The sequence below is a fragment of the Cavia porcellus genome, unplaced genomic scaffold (assembly GCF_034190915.1).
Source record: "Cavia porcellus strain 051 isolate PalLab524CR breed Dunkin Hartley unplaced genomic scaffold, mCavPor4.1 scaffold_17, whole genome shotgun sequence".
Lineage (NCBI taxonomy): Eukaryota > Metazoa > Chordata > Mammalia > Rodentia > Caviidae > Cavia > Cavia porcellus.
Genome location: NW_026947500.1, coordinates 63,919,685 through 63,932,726, shown reverse-complemented (window position 1 = coordinate 63,932,726; position 13,042 = coordinate 63,919,685). Strand labels below are relative to the sequence as shown.

At 36.7% G+C, this 13,042-nt stretch overlaps 1 protein-coding gene across 1 annotated transcript in view; it reads left to right on the top strand.

Moving 5' to 3' along the window:
- The first annotated feature begins 340 nt into the window (after window positions 1–340).
- LOC100733405 (vomeronasal type-2 receptor 116-like) overlaps window positions 341–13,042 on the top strand; it is a 36,824-nt gene continuing 24,122 nt past the window's right edge. The window contains exon 1 of the mRNA XM_063229121.1: window positions 341–456. Within this exon, the coding sequence (XP_063085191.1) occupies window positions 341–456 (116 nt within the window). The remainder of the gene's footprint in view (window positions 457–13,042) is intronic.

Here is a 13,042-nt window from a genome sequence, read left to right as displayed (position 1 = left end):
TTAAGGTGGTGAATACCAGAAATGCATTTGAGCAAGATTTAGAAGGCCAATGATTTTGGCATGTGAGTTTCTTTGTAGTGTGGAGATGCCTTGAGTGACAGGATAAGCAATGTAGAGGTCTTGTTGAAGAGGTAGGCAGAGCCAGCAATCAGAGAGGTCTGTAGTGTTGGGTATCTGAAGAACAGTCTTTAAAAATTGATAAATATTGTTAAAGATATGAGGAATAGATAGTGAGACAGGGGCATGAGAAGATAAAGATGAAGGCAGTAAACCAAGAAGGAGGCATCACAGGTTTCATATTACCCTCTTGTGGAGAGTTTCAAACCTCTTGCATTATACGATGTTGGTACCTGATGCAGTTGGAAACCCCATGTTTGGCTTTCTGGAAGCAGAGGAAATGTCTGCAGATGTTGAATGGCAAAATGTAACTTTTGGGACCAACAACATTTGTGATGAGTAATGACTATATAAATGAGTCCACCATGATTAGTTCAAAAGTCACCTCTTGCTGAGCCCAAAGATTCACAGCCCCAGGAGAACAGTGGAAGTATGATGCATCGTAACAATTCAGGTAGTTGGCATTTTAAGGGCACAGGTAGAATGATGGACTAAAAAATCACATGGTAATTCTTGACACAAGCTAAAGAATTCAGTGGAACATCAAAAGTAAAAGTGCTCAAGGTACAGGTTTTCTTTAGGTGATCATGGTAGGATTAAGACCAGTGAACCCTTATGTTTGATGAGATAAGTTATAGGCTGAGGGTGAAGAGGGCTATGTTGTATCACTAGAGCCCAAGATTGAGAATAGAGAAAAATCATCTATATATTGGAGAAGAATATTAAGTTTGAGATTGCAAGGTGAGTAGAAAGGGCTTGGCTAAAGAAAGCCAGACTATTCCTGAAGACTTTAGGTAGAACCATCTATGTGAGCTGTGTAGACTGCAGTGACTGGATCTGTCCATACAAAAGGCAAAGAAATCTTGGCAATCAGGTTGTAAGAGAATAATGAAAATGCATCTTTAAAGTCTAATACAGAAAAATGAAAGGTTGAGGAATGAGACAATATAGTACAGGGGTTTGACATCATCAGATGAATTGGTATCACAACATTGTTAATGTCTCTGACATCCTGCACAATGTGGTAAAAATCATTGGATTTGAGTACATGTAGAATAGGGGTGTTGTAAGGTGAGTGGGTGACCTTAAGAAATCCATTGATTAACAAGTGATAGATTACAAGTTTGAGATGCCTTTATGATATTTAGGGGCTACTGGGTGTTGGAGAACACAGGGGAAATGTGATTCCAATTAACACCAGAGTGGAAGGAGTAAAACAAGTAGGATTAGAGGCATCCTAGACTATAGGATCAATGAGGGAAGACAGGAGAGGATGGCCTAAACAGCAGCATGTGGCAGTCAGCACTGGTAGTATGAAAGCTGTAAAGAGCAAGAAAGTATAGGAGAAACTGAGATTTTAGAAAAGTTCTCTAAACTTTTGTGAAATTTCTAAAAAAATCTAGACTTCCATTTCTTCTAGTTATTATACTTGGTGTGTTCAGAAAACAATTTAATACATCACATCATAGGGATATATGCACACTCATGTTTCCACTAGCAGTTCTCAAATAGCTAAATCTTAGAAACACCATAAATGCTCAACAACTGACAAATGGACACAGAAGATATGTTGTTTTTAATTTAAAATTGATTACTATCAAGCCATAAAAAGGGTAAGCTTGAGCCATTCCTAGGTAAATGGATGCATACTGAGACCATACTATAAAGTGAAATTAATTATTCTGTTTCTGTTGTAGTATTCTGTGGCTAGTGTAGTGGCTCAACAGTTGAGCATTTACCTCCAGAAAGCACCTCCTCAGCCTCAACTCAGAGCAGTGCAAATACATTGTCTTGATCCCTCACTACTGCACCAGTGCACTTCAAGCAACAGGGATTCCTGGCCATCCAGAATAGTAAGGCCTGGCCTTGCTGACACTGACACTCGGCACATTTACAGTGTTCTCTTATCCTTGTTTTTCTAGGGAACAGAATCTCAGAGTGTGTTGACCCTAAGATATGACTGGATCTCTGATCATAAACATGATCCTTGGATTCTAAGAGCTGGGAAAAGGTGTTTGAAAGATTTTCTGCATCATTTGTTGAACATAGGTGGCTGATTAAGCTGTTGTTTGACTTCATCAATTTACTAATAAAAAGCGAAATTTGATTTTACTATATTGAGACCTTTATGTGTTTGCCCAATTTTCTGGAAGTGGCTACTTGAATGGTTGTTCTAAAAGCTAAAGAAACTCTCCTGTTTTGTGCTCTGCACTGGTATAATCTGTGGGTACCTGCAATTGGAGTTCTTTGCCTCAAATTCTTTCCTGTTTCATTGCTGTCTCTGGTCCCAAGTCTGGTACCTTGCATGGTGGAGAGTGGGGAAAAGTGTGTCTGGCCACCTGTCTTAGCCTCTTTCTTTTCTTGAAGTGCACCTGATGCTTAGTGTTTATGATGACTTTTTCAGACATTACATTACTTTAAAATAAGTTTTATTATCTTATTTGGTGTGGTTAACTGATAGTCTTCTCGCAGTAGGCATATATATGCATTCTTGTTTTCAAAAAAAAAACATCTTAGGACAAGAATATAGGTTCTCCTAAGAAATATATGGGTCTCAATAGATGGTAACTGGGCAAAGGTGGATTTCACCCAACATTGTATAACAGAGTTTGCATTTCACTACAGGACAATCTCAGCCTGAATGGGAATATTATTTCAGTAACTGAAAGTGGTGCACAGCTTTCATGTATTGCTAACAGTAGAAGAAACTGACTTGCTTCCTGTCCCATTGGAAGGCCTGGGATATCTGACAGGCAGTGTTCTGGCCTTCTAGTTTCCTTGCCTTGCTCCTCCTTGCATCCCAATGGACTGGAACAGTTTGCTGAAATTTCCTCCCTGGCTATCAAGCACTATCCTTTACTCCAACATTAGTACAGTCAGACAGCATTGTATCCTTTCCCTACTGATTTATATGTAAAATGTGTATAAAGTAAAAACTACATATACAGATACATGATTCTCATTCACAAAGGATTATTGAACCAGAGTACATGGAAACATTTAGACAACTATGCAAAGAAAAATTACAACACACTAACAATTTTGAGCCTGAGTTAAAATATGGATTGAACACTTTGCCATCCTAAAGAGTATTTTGTATAACAGATAATGGGCAATTTCAAGTATGCTAAAATGCTAATGTGAGAGAAATTCTTATATGTTTTAGGGGATTCAGGAATATCAATCTATAAATCAAAGTACTAAAACTGGCAACAATGTTGAAAACCAGTTTTGGAAAACAAAAAGACCATAATTAAAATTAAGCACAAATAATAAGATTAATAGTAGAATCAATGGACCAAACAGGTAGACAAATTTCAGATGAAAAAATGTAACAGTTCTTAACAATTACAAGTGCAAGACTATTCATGAAAGAAGTAATACTCCTTTATGTATCATAATAAATCCCAATCTGTAGCAAATATAAGACAGGAAAATGGTGCAGAATTGCCTCAGACACTAGACCTATTTTATTAAAACAATATATTTTGAAATTAATGGGAAACTACAGCCAGTGTCACATTCAGGGATGAGGTAGACCCAGGCACTTCCCATGGTCTCTGTCTTCCCTGCAGACTACCTCACAAGACCTATGAACTCCAACAGCAGTGTGCACCAGACTCGGCTCCTCCCATGACCCTTGCCATCCCGGAAGACCACCTTAGAAGACCCAGGAACTTCAGCCAAAAGTGTGTGTGGGGCTGGGGCAAAATCAGGCCCCTCTCATATCCCTGCAGACTTGGCCACCCACCTCAGAACCCAGGAATTCCAGCCCATGATATGCATCACTGCAGTCCCACCACTGCCATGGGGTACTCCCCCAACTCCTGGATCTAGTATTGCTGTTGATCTTTGGCTGCCAAGTCTCCCACAGAACTCTGTGCTGTGGTGGATTAACCATGCAGTATAGAGGGGAGACTCAGTAACCCCTCATACAAACAAAAGATCTCAGCGGGCTTCCATCCATGAGGTGAGTTTGCCCCTTAAAATAAGAAAAGAGTTCACCACCTTCAGTGAGTAAACAGGAGCAATAGTGAATCCTCCTCCAAAAATAGGCCAAAGGTGAGCATGGCAAGTGGGTAGGGGAGTCATTCCTCCATACAGAGAATATCAGATATGTTGAAGAGAGTGCCAATAAGGCCTCCCCACATGTGGAGAAATTAAAAGGGCCTATGAGACACCCAGAGAAACAGTAGGGCCCAAGATAAGAAAAAAAAAACCAAACAAACAGGGAGATCTAGTGACTCTGAACCACCTTAAGACATAATAGCATCAGGAGTTAAGAGTTGATTTCCATCAATACTCCTAAGCTTGTCAGCCTAGGAAGAATATGGGACTGACTCAACAGGCCCTTCAGGGGGAATTCAAATGAATGGCTCACCTCCTCATTGTGGAAACCAGCAGTTGGACAAACATCAGCCTCACAGTAGGACCCCAAGATACACACTACCAACAGTTGACTTTAATGAGGTTGAAGAACTAAATGCTAACCTGAAAAGATAAAATGGAAAAATGAAGAAGCAAAATGCAATCTCAAACATCTAACCCATCAAGAGCAATAGTAGGAGACACTGAAATAGGAGACTTCAAAAATAACACAACACAAGTCTCTGAAAAGATAGCAAGAGAAATAAAATACAACTCCATGAGGCTACAGAGGAAAACAAATTAGAAGTAATATCTCATATAAAGACAGAAATAATAACTGCAGTAAAGGAGTTGCTCAGTGCAACTAGAGAAGAAATAGATGAAGATATATAAGAGCACTGGAACCTGATGGAAACCTTGAGTGAACACAATAGAAAACAAGCAGAATTCATTACATGAACTCAAACAGGCATCCAAGAAGCAAAAATTTCTATTGAAAGCTGGAAAAGCCATTTAAATGAAGCTGAGGATAGAATTTCAAAATTTGAGGACAGGATCACACTTTACGACCATGAAAGTTTAGAATTTTTAAAAATAACAAAGCAGCACAAAATAACAATGCAGCAGGCTTTGAGATGATGCCATGAGAAACAGTATAAAATTAATAGTCATCAGCAGAGGTGAAGAAGACAATGCAAATGACATATGTAAACTATTAACAGAAGTAATAGCAGAAAATTGTTCACATGGGGAAAAATCTGATATGCAGATAAGTGAGGCATATAGAATGCCAAACAATCACAACCAACATAAATCTACACCCAGACATATAATGATTAAGATCCAAGACATGCACCATAAAAGCAGATGAAAGCTGTTATAAAAAGATACAACTCACATATCAAGGAAAGACCATTAGAATCATGGCAGACATTTCAGCTCAAAACCTCAAGTTAAGATGAGCTTGGATTGAGGTATTTGAAGCCCTGAAAGAAAACAACTTTCAATCCAGACTGATGTACCCAGAAAAACTTTGATTCAAATTTAATGCAGAAACAAGATACTTCCATGACAAAGAAAAACTGAATAAACTCATGTCAACCAAATCAATCCTAGAAAAAGTATTGAAAGCCATACTAGATAGAGATAAAAATGATGACAATCTCCAGAAAAACAATAGAAAGAAACCACCAGGTAGGACAAACAAACAATGAGGAAAAGAAGAAAGCAAACAACTGGAACATAACAAGGCAAAGACAAGCTAGTACCTGTCAGATATATCCTTAAGTGTAAATGGTCTCAATTCACCTATCAAAAGAAACAGGTTGACAGAATGGATCAAGAAACATGATCTGGCAACATGTTGTATACAAAAAACACATCTGACCCAAAGGGAAATTCCCTAAATTAAAAGTCAAAGGATGGAAAACATTACATGCAACAGGAACCCAGAAAAAAGCAAAAGTAATATTCAGTTTGCAGACAATGTGAACTTCAAGCCTAAAGTGATTAAAAGAGATAAAGAACATCCTACATACTCATTAGTGGAAAAATTCAAGAGGCAGAAATAACAATTATACATATATAAGCACCAAACACAGTAGCACCCAACTATATAATACCAATACTAATGGATATGAAAAATCAAATTCACAAGAACACAATTATAATAGGAGAACTTAACACCCTACTTTCACAAAGAGATAGATCACCTAAAAAAAGTCAGTAAAGAAATAATAGAAATGAATGATACCTGTGAGCAACTAGACTTAGTAGATGTTTACAGAGTATTCCAACTAACCACATCAGAATACACATTCTTCTCTGCTTCACATGCGACATTCTCCAAAATAAACCATAAATTATTGCATAAAATATTCTCAAGTAAATTCAGAGTTTTTGAAATCCTCCCATGCATAATATCTGACTATAGCACACTGAAATTGGCAATTATAGGCAAAATAAATTTCAAAATCTGCATCAATACATGAAAATTAAATAACAACCTCTGGGCTACCGATGAAATTAAAGAAGAATAAAGCAATACCTACAATTCAAGGAAAATGCAGAAATAACACTGCAATCTGTGGGACGCAATGAAAGCAGTTTTAAGTGGGAAATATACAGCAGTAATGGTCATATCAAGAAAACAGAATGAGCACAAATAAACAGTCTAATGCTTCATCTCAAGCTTCTAGAAAAATAAGAGTAAACTAGGCACAAAGCTTAAAGAAGAAAGGAGACTGTAAAGATTAGGGCAGAAATCAATGCAATGGAAACTAAACAAATACAAAAAATGAATGAATAAAAAAAGCTGTTTTTTGAGACAAAAAACAAAATTGACAACTCTCTACCTAATCTTATAAAGAAAAAGAAATAAAAAGCTCAAATTCACACAATAAGTACAAAAAGGTGGGAAATTCCCACAGATCCCATGGAAATTCAAAACTCTATTTTTATAATTAGGGGTTGTACAGAGAGCAATTAGAATCAGGGCATGGATTTTATAATAATATTTTTATAATGGTCACCAGGAGTTAACACAAGAAAATGCAGGAAATCTATCTGCAACACCAAAAACATAGAATATTTAGTCAAGGCCTAAATCCCACAACAATATCTCATATGAGTCCAGATGAAAACTCAGAGCTTACAGTTCCTGCACACCAGCTCTGGCCCAGGGAGAGTTTAAGATCATCACTACAAGTGGTTAAAGACCTGCCCTGCTTCCAGCCACACTAGACTAGGCTCTGCAGATTTTGGGCCTGCCTGGCCATGCCCAGTGACCTTTTTTCTATCTGGGGAACTGGGCTACCAGAGGTGAGCTCCTGCACACTAGCTCGGGACCCACAAAGTTTAAGATCGTCACTCCCAGTGATTAAGGATGTGCCCACCTTCCAGTCACACTAGACTGGGCTCTGTGGGTTTCTCAGCCTGCTGGGCCAGCCTGGTGACCTTCTTTGAATGTGGGGAACCAGGGCTGCCTGAGGTGAATTCAAGCACACCAGTATGGGCCCAGGGAGAGTTTAAGGGCCTCACTCCCTATGATTAAGTACTCAACCAGATTCCAGCCACACTAGACCACAAGAGGCTTGGGAGGTTTTGGGGCACAATTAGACCACACCCAGTGACCTTTATTAATCAGGGGAGTGGAGAGAAGCTGAGGTGGATTCCAGTGCATTTGTGCTTGCCCAGGGAGAGATTTGGACCATCACCCACATTGGTTAGGTACCACATGCCTAGCTTCCTGAAACATCAGAGGTTGGACAAAAGGTGCTGTGGGCCAGAATGGACCAGGCTCAGCCACCTCAGTTTGGTCCCTGAAGCCAAGGGTATCCAACACACCCAGGGAAAGCGTGGAATGTCACTTGAAACACAGAAATACAGGAAAATGACAAGATGAAAGGCCAAAATGCAAACTCAAACCTCTAGCCCATTCCAAGAAAGCCTAGGATACATGGACACAGAAGAAAATGTATGCCATACATCTGAAATACCTGAAATAATAGCAACTGAAATAAAGAAGCAACTCAAAGAAGATTTACAGGAATTCAAAGGAGAAAGAATACCCCAGGTAAAAGAAAAATGATAAAATAATGAAAGAGATGCTAAATACCTCTTTAAAAGACAGTTAGAAAATTAGAGGAATAAAACAAAAAGATAGAATCCAAGGATGAACAGTATAAGGAACAAATAGAATACATGAAACAGATTAAAAAGTTATATAGGAAATCAAAAATTTCATTGAAAGTCATCAAAACTGTCTCACAGAAAGTGAAGGTAGAATTTTAGACCTCTAAGACAAGATTGTAACTAGTGTACAGAAAAGGAAAGATATTTTAAAAATAATAAGGAATCAGGAAATAATTCAACTGTTGCAAGATGATGCAAAGAAAAACAACATAAGGGTGATAGGGATAAGTGAAAAAGAAGGAGACAACACAAGTGATATCTAGAGGCTATTTACAGAACTAATAGCTGAAAATTTCTCAAATGTGAGAATGGAAACTGATACTAGGATTAGTGAAGCATATAGAATACCACATGGCCATAAACAAAATAAAAATACACCTAGATATATAATAATCACCATCCCAGAAATCCAAAATAAGAATAGAATATTTAAAGCTGTTAGAAACAAAAGACGGACAGCCAATAAAGGAAAGCCTAGCAGAAGCACTGCAGACTTCAACACAAACAATGAAGTCAAGATGAGCATGGAGGGAAGCACTTCAGATTCTAAGGGAAAATGATTTTCGACCTAGACTGATGTACCCTAAAAAAACTGTTCTTCAAAATGGGTGGAGATATAAGATATTTCCATGACAAAGAACAGCTTAAGAACTTCATGATCATCAAACCAACCCTGCAAAGAATATTAAGACAGTCTAGATGCATATGGAAAAAAAAAACCACTGAGCAAGGAAGACAAACAGAATGGAAAGATAAAAATGCAACAGTAGAAAGATATCATGTCAACAATAAGCCAATATATAACAGTTATAGATATTAATGTAAGTGGTCTCAATTCATTAATTAAAGAAACAGACTGGCAGAATGAATCAAGGAGCGACATCCAACCATATGTGGTCTACAAGAAACAGATCTAACCCAAAAGGAAACTCACAGACTGAAAGTCAAAGATGGAAAACAATACTTCATACAACTGGAGATGAAAACAATACTTCATACAACTGGAGATGGGGGTAGCTATTCTCTTTGCAGACAATGTGAACTTCAAACCAAGAATGATCCAAAGACATAAAAAAGGTCACTACAATACTAGTTAGGAGAAAACTTAGAGAGGAAGATATAACAATCTTAAATATATAGGTACCAAACTACAGAGTACCCATCTGTACAAGGCAAGTATTAACACAAATGAAACATCAAATATGCAATAACTCAGTTATAACAGGATATCTTAACACACCATTGACACCAAGAGACAAATCAACCAGACAGAAAACCAGCAAAGAAATAACAGAAATGAATCATAGCTGTGAACAAATGGTCCTGATAGACATATACAGAGTGTTCCATCCAAAAACATCAGAATATACGTTCTTCTTAGCAGTACAGGAGATATTCTCTAAAATAGACCACATACTAGCCCACAGAACATAATTTAAGTAAATATAAAAGAGTTGAAATTAAGCCATGGATGTTATCAGATCGTAGAGACATGAAACTAGAAATAAATGATAAAAGAAACTGCAAAAGCTCAGTAAACACATGGAAATTGAATAATACACTATTGAGCAATCAGTGGGTCACAGATGAAATTAAAGAAGAAATTAAACAATACCTACAAGGAAACAAAAATACAAATAAAACTCAGCAGAACCTGTTGGATACAAAGAAAGCAGACCTCAGAGGAAAATTTATTTCACTGAGTCCCCACACCAGGTAAACCAAATGAAAACAAATAAAAAACCTGATGCTACACCTCAAACATCTAGAAAAAGAAGAGCAAGTCAAGGCCAAAACCAAAAGAAGGGAGGAAACTATAAAAATTAGAGCAGAAACTAATGCAATGTAGACTAAGAAAACAATCCAATCAATGAATCAAAGAGGTGATTACTTAAAAGAATAAATAAAACTGGTAAGCCCTTAGCCAACTGCATTAAAAAAGAGAAGCAAAACTCAAATTCATGCAATAAGGAATGAAAAAGTTGAAATCACTACGGACTCCATGGAAACACAGAAGATCAACACCTATTTCAAAAACATCCACTCTCTTATGTTTGTTAAATAACACAGAAGAAGAAATGGACAGATTCCTAGAAAAATATGAAGTACCAACGAAGGGTCAAGAAGATGTAAAACTGCAGAATAACCCAATTTCTATTAATAAAATATAAATGTAATAAAGCACTTACAATACAAAGAAGAACCCAGGTGCAGATAGATTCACTGGAATTCTATGAGAAATAAAAAGAAGAATTAAAACTAACACTCCTCAGACTCTTCAATGAAATCAAGAGTGAAGCAATTCTTCCTAAGTCATTCCTGGAAGCAAGTATTACTCTAGGTCCAAAACCTGAGAAAGAGCCAACTATAAAAGAGACCTACAGGCAAATCAACCTAATGAACACAGATGCAAAAATTCTCAACATAATATTGGCAAACAGGATGCAGCACATCATCAAGAAGATTATACACCATGACAAAGTGGGATGCATCCCAGGCATGCAGATAGGTTCAACATACATAAATCAGTAAAAATAATGCACCATATCAATAAACCTAAAGTAAGAATCACATGATCATTTCTATAGATGCAGAAAAAGCTTTTGATAAGGTGCAATATTCATTCATTATAAGAACCTTACAAAAAGTGAAATAGATGTTTTTATCTCAATATGAAAAAGAACATCTATGACAAATCAATAGTCAGCATCACATTAAATGACCAAAAACTGAAGGTCTTTACCTTAAAATCAGGCACAAGACAAGGATGTCCCTTATCACGGATCCTATTAAGTATAGTACTGGAAATACTAGCCAGAGCAATTAGACAAGACAGAGAAAGTAAAGATAGGAAAACAGGAAGCTAAATTATCATTATATGCAGGTGACATGATACTCTACATACAAGATGCCCAAAACTCCATTGAAAGGCTCCTAGATATAATAAATAAATTCAGCAATGTAACTGGATACAAATTCAATACTCAAACGTATTCCTATACCCTATTCCTATACAGTATAAACGTATTCCTATACAGTAACATTCCTATACACTAAGAACAAAATCACTGAGACAGGAATAAGAGAAGCCACACCCTTCACACTAGCATCCAAAAACATGCAATACTTAGGAATTAATCTCACAAAAGAAGTAAAAGTTCTATACAGGAAAGTTTGAATATCCTGAAAAAGAAATTGAGGAGGATCTCAGAAATTGGAAACACATCTCTTCTTCACGGATAAGAAGAATAAATATTGTGAAAATGTTCATTCTCCCAAAACTGTTATACATGTCATTGCAATCTCAATGAAAATACCATCAACATACCTCATTGATTTGAACAAATCACTTCTAAAATTCATCTGGAACCAGAAGCGACCTAGGATAGCAAAGGCAATTCTAAACACCAAAGGCAAGGCAGGAGGCATCACAATCCCTGACTTGAAGTTATTCTACAAACCAACTATAGTAAAATCAACATGGTACTGGAATAAAACAGAGCTGAAGATCAATGGAATAGATTACAAGATACAACCACAAGTAAAAACACACTCAATCACCTTATCTTTGATAAAGAGGCCAAACATGTTCATCGGAAGAACGAGAGTCTCTTTAATAAATGGTGTTGGAAAAACTGGCTCTCCATATCCCGAAAACTAAAACTAGACCCATGCCTATCACTATGTATTAAATTAAAATTTAAATGGATCAAAGGTCTGAATGTTAAAACAGAAACACTAAATCTGTTGGAAAACATATTATTTAAAAATCTTGAAGACATAAGGGCATGTAGAAAATTCTTGAACAAGAATCAAGCCACCTGGGAAATACTTCCCAGAATCAGTATCTGTGATCACGTCTTATTAAAAAGTTTTTGCATGTCAAAAGAAATGTCATGCATAGTGAAAAGAAAACCCACACACTGGGAAAAATATTAGTGAACTTTGCATCAGACAAAGGAGTGCTGTATAAATCATATAAAGAAATAAAAAAACAGACCCCCGAAATTCAAAGACCCAATCCAAAACTGGGCATCTGAGATGAACACACAGTTCTCAGATGAAGAAGTACAAGTGACAAATAAATACATGAAGTAATGATCATCATCATTATTCATTAGAGAAATGTAAATTAAAACAACACTGTGATTCAGTCTCACTCCAGAAAGAATGGCCAGGATCAAGAAAACTACAAACAACAAATGCTGTAGAGGCTGTGGGGAAAAAGAAACTCTGCTGCACTGTTGGTGGGAGTGTAGATTGGCGCAAATGCTGTTAAGATCAGTCTGGAGATTTCTCAAAATGCAGGGTTTTGATATCCCATTTGATCCAGCTATTCTGCTTCTTGCCACATTCCCAGAAGAACTGAAAACATCATGCCATAGTGATATATGTGCACCCATGTTTATTTCAGCACAATTTGTAAAAGCCAGATCTTGAAACAACTGAAGTATCCTTCAACTGAGGAATGGATAAAAAAAGCTGTGGTATTTTTATACATTGTAGTACTACTCAGTTATAAAGAACAATCGCACTGAGGTGTTTATTAAAAAATGGACACAACTTGAGACCATACTTATAAAGGATAGGAATTTCACATGTATAAATACAGTATAGTCTCCCCAGTGTAACGAATGGCAAAAATATATAAGATTTTATGGTAATCATGATTCACCATTACATTGCATTGAAAGCTTATAATGCTTTAATGTTTTCATTCATTAATTGGAATGGTTTTATTCTGTTTTTTAAAATTTTTTTATCTGTGACTGTTTGAACAGATATTTTGAAGAAAACAAGGCATTATAATAGCCATTGTTGATTTAATATCTTCTTGCTTTGAATTCCTACCATGCTTTTGTTC